General features: G+C 37.8%; 2 protein-coding genes across 2 annotated transcripts in view; one reads left to right on the plus strand and one right to left on the minus strand.

Annotated features, from left to right (window-relative positions):
• LOC100546443 (spastin) overlaps positions 1 to 158 on the minus strand; it is an 18176-nt gene extending 18018 nt beyond the window's left edge. The window contains exon 1 of the mRNA XM_010706951.3: positions 124 to 158. Coding sequence (XP_010705253.2) covers positions 124 to 158 — 35 coding nt within the window. The remainder of the gene's footprint in view (positions 1 to 123) is intronic.
• QPCT (glutaminyl-peptide cyclotransferase) overlaps positions 157 to 6060 on the plus strand; it is an 18433-nt gene continuing 12529 nt past the window's right edge. The window contains exon 1 of the mRNA XM_031552178.1: positions 157 to 236. Coding sequence (XP_031408038.1) covers positions 157 to 236 — 80 coding nt within the window. The remainder of the gene's footprint in view (positions 237 to 6060) is intronic.

Consider the following 6060-nt stretch of genomic DNA (forward strand, 5'->3'; position numbering starts at 1 on the left):
GACGCGCTCCGGGCTCGGAGCCGGAACCCCCCCGGCCCGCCCGGGAGCGGCGGCCCAGCCCCTTCAGCACCCCGCTCCCATCCACGGAGCCCGTCCCGTCTCTCCCTGGCGCGTCCAGCTCACCATAGTACTCCCCGCACCGGAAGAGACGGCGCCATGCGAGGCCGGAAGAGGCGGAGGGGGCTTCCGTCGCTGTGGCAACGAGCGGACACTTACAGGCGCGCGCGGAGCCGGATGTGACGTATAGTGGAAGCGCCGCCTGGGCGCGGCACGAGCTCCTCACGTGCCCGAGCCGGGGAACCACGCTCCGCAGCGACTTCAAAGCGGGCGGGGAGCTTAGTCTCTCCGCCCCCTCGTTCAATTAATCCTCCGAACAAAAATACACCTAATATACCCGGCGATATTGACGAGTCATGGAGTTAAAACCGCAAATTCGCGGCCCCAAAAACGATATGGTTACACTGTGGACATACGGTATGCAGCACAAAAAGTTGTTTGGTAACTTCGGTACTGAAGCATTACCAGTTTTTTTTTTTTTTTCCATTATTTTTCTTATTCTTCCCCAAGCTAATTGTGAGAAACCGCACGTCACACAACTCAGAGAAGAGACACGTCACACCTACAGGCACAGCTGACACCAGCATTTTTACACCCAACAGAACTAACAGCCTGCCACGACACTGCACAACCAAGGCAAGTTGGATGCCTTTTAGGAATCACTGAGATCTGACACTGATAATGTTACATTAGAAGAAGAACATACTGTGCCTACAGCATACATTCGCAAAACTAAACCTTAAAAATATATAGGTGAAACAACACACTTGGCTTGCGAGAGCAGTCCCAGCCTTCTTAAACTCCCACTGCCTTTTTCTCTTGCTACACCACAGCACCTGCAATAAATCACTTACATGAGCTGTGGTGAATTTTTGTTAAATTCCATCTTTCTGCCTTCACCACCAAGTAATATTTTCTCCGTTACCATTACACAATGAAAAATGACTTACAGAAGGTTGCATAACTCTTGCCTGTTCCCAAGCCACATGTGCTCTTGCAGGAAAGATGCTGGATTTCACAGTTGATAAATTATTTGGAAACTTACTGAAATAGCATCAGTGAAAAAAAATATGTATTTTTTTCCCCTTACATTTTCTGGCAACCTTAAGGCATTAAGATACAGAAATAAACAGATTTCCATCTGCAACGTCTGCATCTGATAATAGGCATGGAGTCTTGTCTCACACTATCTTGGCTAGAATGAGAGAAGATTCATCTTTTAATGAGTCTGGCTCACTTAGATCAGGATATACTGCCAAGGCCTGAATCTCTATAGATCCCAATATAGCAAGTACTAGGATACTGTTTTCAGCTTCTTGCTCTTCACTAAATTTAATTGTGCACCTTTTCTCAAAGAATCAGTGCCTGTTTGGGTATTTGTAGCCTCTATGCATTTTGAAGCAAAGTAAATTGGTGCAAATTGCTGTTTTCAGGACTGTTCACCATGATGACTACAATTAGCATAACAGCTCCTATTTTCCACTGTGATTTAACAAGACTAGGATGAACATATTTTCAGTAAATTAATGTAGGAAGCAGCGCTTGCTTATATTTGTATTAAGAACTTAAGTCCTTTAGAAACTAAATGAGGTATTTACATATTTATTGTTCCATCACCCAGTAGGTATACACCTGATCTTACTTATTTATTAAAGCAGTAATAATTTAATCAGATTTAGGTTTAATGAGAAGGCTCATAGCTTTGGACATTTTACCTGATAAACAGACAAGAACAGTAAGAAAAGGATAAATGCAACATTTTATTGTAAAGCTAATGCTATGTGACTGCTCATCATGCTGTCTTACAATGCTTATTAATAAAGTGGTGGTCAACATTTCAGAAAACATTCTTTAGGGAACACTGAAGCATAAGTCACTCAACACAACAAAAGACAAGAATAAACCCCATCCCAAACTGGAGTTATTCACTGTATTTGACATGGTAGGCATAGCGATTCACCTCCACCTTTTGCTTTTGTCACCTAAATCCAGATTTCTGAAACCACTGACTAGCCCTTCACATGAATAAAAATTTGAATTGTGACAAAAACAGTTTCTATATTCTCAGCCCCTTTGATAGTTTAGCATTAGATCAAGTACTTCTCACTTCAGATGGTAAAAACAAAACAACCCTGCAGAACCGAGACTAGGCTTCAGCATCCTGAAAGAATAAACCTGTATTAACCAACTATGAAGAAAGTTAATATTCTTCAAAGCCAGTCTCTGAAACAGAACTTTTAGAAATGTTTTCTTACGAAGACAAAGTCTTATAATTAATTACCAGTTTCCAGACATCATGTCAAGAACTTACAAATCAAAAAGATGAAACTGAAGAGCATTGACAGAACCCGCAGCATTTAACCAATACATTTAATTCACTGGAGGAATGTCTACCTTGTCAATTATTGCTGAACTCAGGAGGTAGTTATTGACAAAGTAAACAGTTTACACCAAGACAGTTCACAATTTACAAGAGGAGCAGGAAGAATATAATACAAATTTCCCTGTACTTTAGATGATTCTGTCTTTGCAGGAAACTAGTTCACTTTTGTATTCTGCTGAATTATAGTTACAGTATTTAAAAGAAAATATTTTAAAATATTTTATCTATTGGTCACCTGGTCATCTCTTAGGATGACCATGGAGACTCAAGTAGGTGAGTAAAACAATATCCTTCAACACTAACCAGCAGCTCAAGAGAGCCTAACAGTGAAATCGGTAACTGCCTCTAACAAGCACAACGACTAAGGAAACTGTTCTCTACTGCCTGCTTGTTACCTTTCTATTTCTGACAACTGGTAGAAGTCCCCAGAACTAAAAATATAGGAACTTAAGACTATCACAGAGCGAATGAAGATCTGTAACTTACAATAGTGCTTGCCATCTCCCACAGCTGCCACATGCAGAAACATCACTAAAGCATTAGAATGGCTAAACTTTTCTTAGACACAACTATGCAATTATCCATGTCTTGTAGGAAAGCAGCAGAAGACTCTATCACTCATGAAATTTCAACACACATGGTTAAGGAACTCCTAAGCAGAATGCTGCTTTCCGTATCAGTTGCAAAACAGACACTTCAGTTAAATTTGCCAACATATCTGGCTTCCCCATACTTAAATTTCACAAATGTACTTGACAGCTGTGCCAGCTAAAACTTGTTTAGAACAGCACAAAAAAACCCTACCAATTTATTTTATACTGGAAGGTAAATTCAATTGTAACAGGAAGTTGTACATGTAAAAACCTGTCATTTTAATCACATTCAAAAGAATCCAACAGGGAAATCAGTATCTGCTTCTAATTAGTGCAGTGAGGACTTTCTTTCCATTTCAGATTCCATTCCAGTTATCAAGTGTAACTATCATGTTTGGTATCTAAATAATGCAAGTTGCAAGGCCATATTCAACAAAACTATTACTGACCAACTTTCTTTAGTACAGCTGATAAGAAGCTTTGGGGAGGACTGCCTGTTCCTAATGCATTAAACTCTAAAATTCTGACAAAGTAAGAGAACAGGTAAGAATTGCAAGTGCATAAATGTATTACTTCAAGCAACCCGCTGCCTTAGAAGACATCGATCCTCCAATAGGTTGAAAGACAGAACAGGTATTTCCTGCTTAATAAAACAGGCAAAGATGCACAAAAAAGATAGTTTTAAAAAGCAGCAGTCTCATAACACTTTTTTTTTTTTTTCCTTCCCTCCAGTGTTTAACTTTAAGCCAGTAAAAAACATGTGCAGCAAGCTAGACAAGCTGCTTCCTAATCATCTCTAAGAAGTGGGTCAAGTCATTCATTAGCAGTGGACAGATTCATCCAGGAAAGGAAAAAAAGTTTAGAGAGTTAATGCTAACGTAACCTTTACAAAGGTTAAAAGCATCCAAGCTGTTGTTCTGCTTATCCTACTTCAAGATACTGTATTAGAACATAATCTGATTATATGACATATATAGTTGCAAAGTTCTGTACAAAATATGAAAGCTCTGGGTTCCCTTCTCCTTGCTTTGTTTTTAGATTTGCTTTTAAACATAGTTAATCTAGCACACAGATGAAAATCACTGAGCTGGAAATTACTCAGTGTATGTAACATCAGAAAACAGAACAGGCGATTAAATATCCTGAGGGGAACAGAATTATTATTAAAAGACACTCTTCAAGAAATACTGTAGATGTGTAAACGAAATTTGAAGGCAATTTATGAACCAAATGGCACTAGGTTATGGACTAAAAAAAAATACAGCAGCTGTTGGGGCAAACAGATGAAAAAAATCAAGCTCTTTTTACTGTGTTCCAGAAGTCATTTACAGAGCTTTGATTCAGCCATTACATAGAAAACAATTAAGGCAGGATAGACACCAAAAACCATTATTGTGTCACACACTCTCCAATCCTGAACCAGTTCTTTTCCTTTCTGAGGTAGCAGCTCAGGCTTCTGACCCTTTGTGCTGCTTGCTTGTGGTGTTTCAGCAGATGCAGTGTTTTACCTTTACATTTCAGGTACTTATCACCTCCCAATACACATTTGAAATTAATACCACTATATTCCTCAAAATTTAATGGAGGAAAATTGAGTTTGATAACAAATACTTAGGAACCCTTACAACCACAGAAGCGTTATCTCAGAGTTCCCATTTGCAAAGGAACTCAAGGAAAAAATTGCAAGCTTGATCAATAGGAAGACCAGAGGCATTTGTTATCTATTTAGCTATTTGGCACATGGTAATAAAACAGTAATACCTGTGTGACAAGTACGTATTACACTAGCCAGAAATCTCAAACAAGGATACTCAAGGGAAGGCAGAACTGAGGCAGAGCAAGCAAGACGTGAGATCTGACAAACTAAAATCTTCCAGCATTTCCTCCCTGGGAAGGTTGTTCAGGGTAAAAGAAATCACATTTCATTTATATCAGACACACATTTGATAGAGTCATACCCTTAGAAGGCTCGAAGTGGTTTGGTTAGAAGGTTAGAAGTGGTTTCAAAAGGCATACTAGTATAACACAATCTTATATTAAAATTAAAAACAATTTAAAAAGTTAAAAGCATCCCTGGTTAAAAAAACAAACATACAAATCCCAAGCATACTGCATGTACACATCTCAAAAGCTTTACACAGCTTCAGCTGTCTAGTACTAAATATCATGCAGCGAACACCATGCCCTCTCTTGGTATTACTGTATTTGCACTGCATCAGTTATGTTTTTTCACATATATAAAAATACAGTCAATTTTCAAATGAGTAGTCCCAGAAATATTTTAAGACTTATTCCTTGAAATAAATTAAGTTAGGACAAGTGTGCCACTCAGACCAAAAGGAAATGAAACATAAATGAATTTAGTTAAAACAACTGTAAACAATAAACAACTTGGCAATATCACTAAGTTGGGAGAGTTGTCTTTTTTAATTTCAAAACTGTTCTAACAAGGAACTAGCATTCTGCCTTAGAAACATCTCAGTGTTTAATTGATGCAGAATTTGTAAACAAGATGTCAGGCCTTTAGAAGTAAAGGCAGAGATGTTTTATTACAGTATTTAAAGGCTCACATTTTTTAATAGCTTGTCATTTATATAATAAAAATCCAAGTATTTGTACAAAGATGCAGTTTCTTTCAAAAAAAAGCAGATCAGTTGAGTGTTTCATACTTTAATATATAAACCAAAACATACGAAAGCTATAAAAACATTAATGTTCGCAATGTATTAAACATGTAGCCTTATGTTTAAAGGTTAAATGTGTAGATTAAAAAAATTACACAATGGAAATTTCACTTTCAATGACTTTAGCCAGACCAAAATACAAAGTAGAAACACATTTCTGAAACTTGACAATTAGCATCACTTACTCTCTCAAACAGCTGGTCTTCAAGTTGCACACCATAAGCATAAGCTAACATTCTACCAATGGAAGTATTAACAATTGCATTAAGAGAAAATACTGCCAGTAAATGAATGTCTATGTCTTAGTCTACTTTTTATTTAGTCATTTTCTTAAAAAAAAAAA

Source organism: Meleagris gallopavo, chromosome 2 (assembly GCF_000146605.3).
Source record: "Meleagris gallopavo isolate NT-WF06-2002-E0010 breed Aviagen turkey brand Nicholas breeding stock chromosome 2, Turkey_5.1, whole genome shotgun sequence".
NCBI classification, from domain to species: Eukaryota; Metazoa; Chordata; class Aves; order Galliformes; family Phasianidae; genus Meleagris; species Meleagris gallopavo.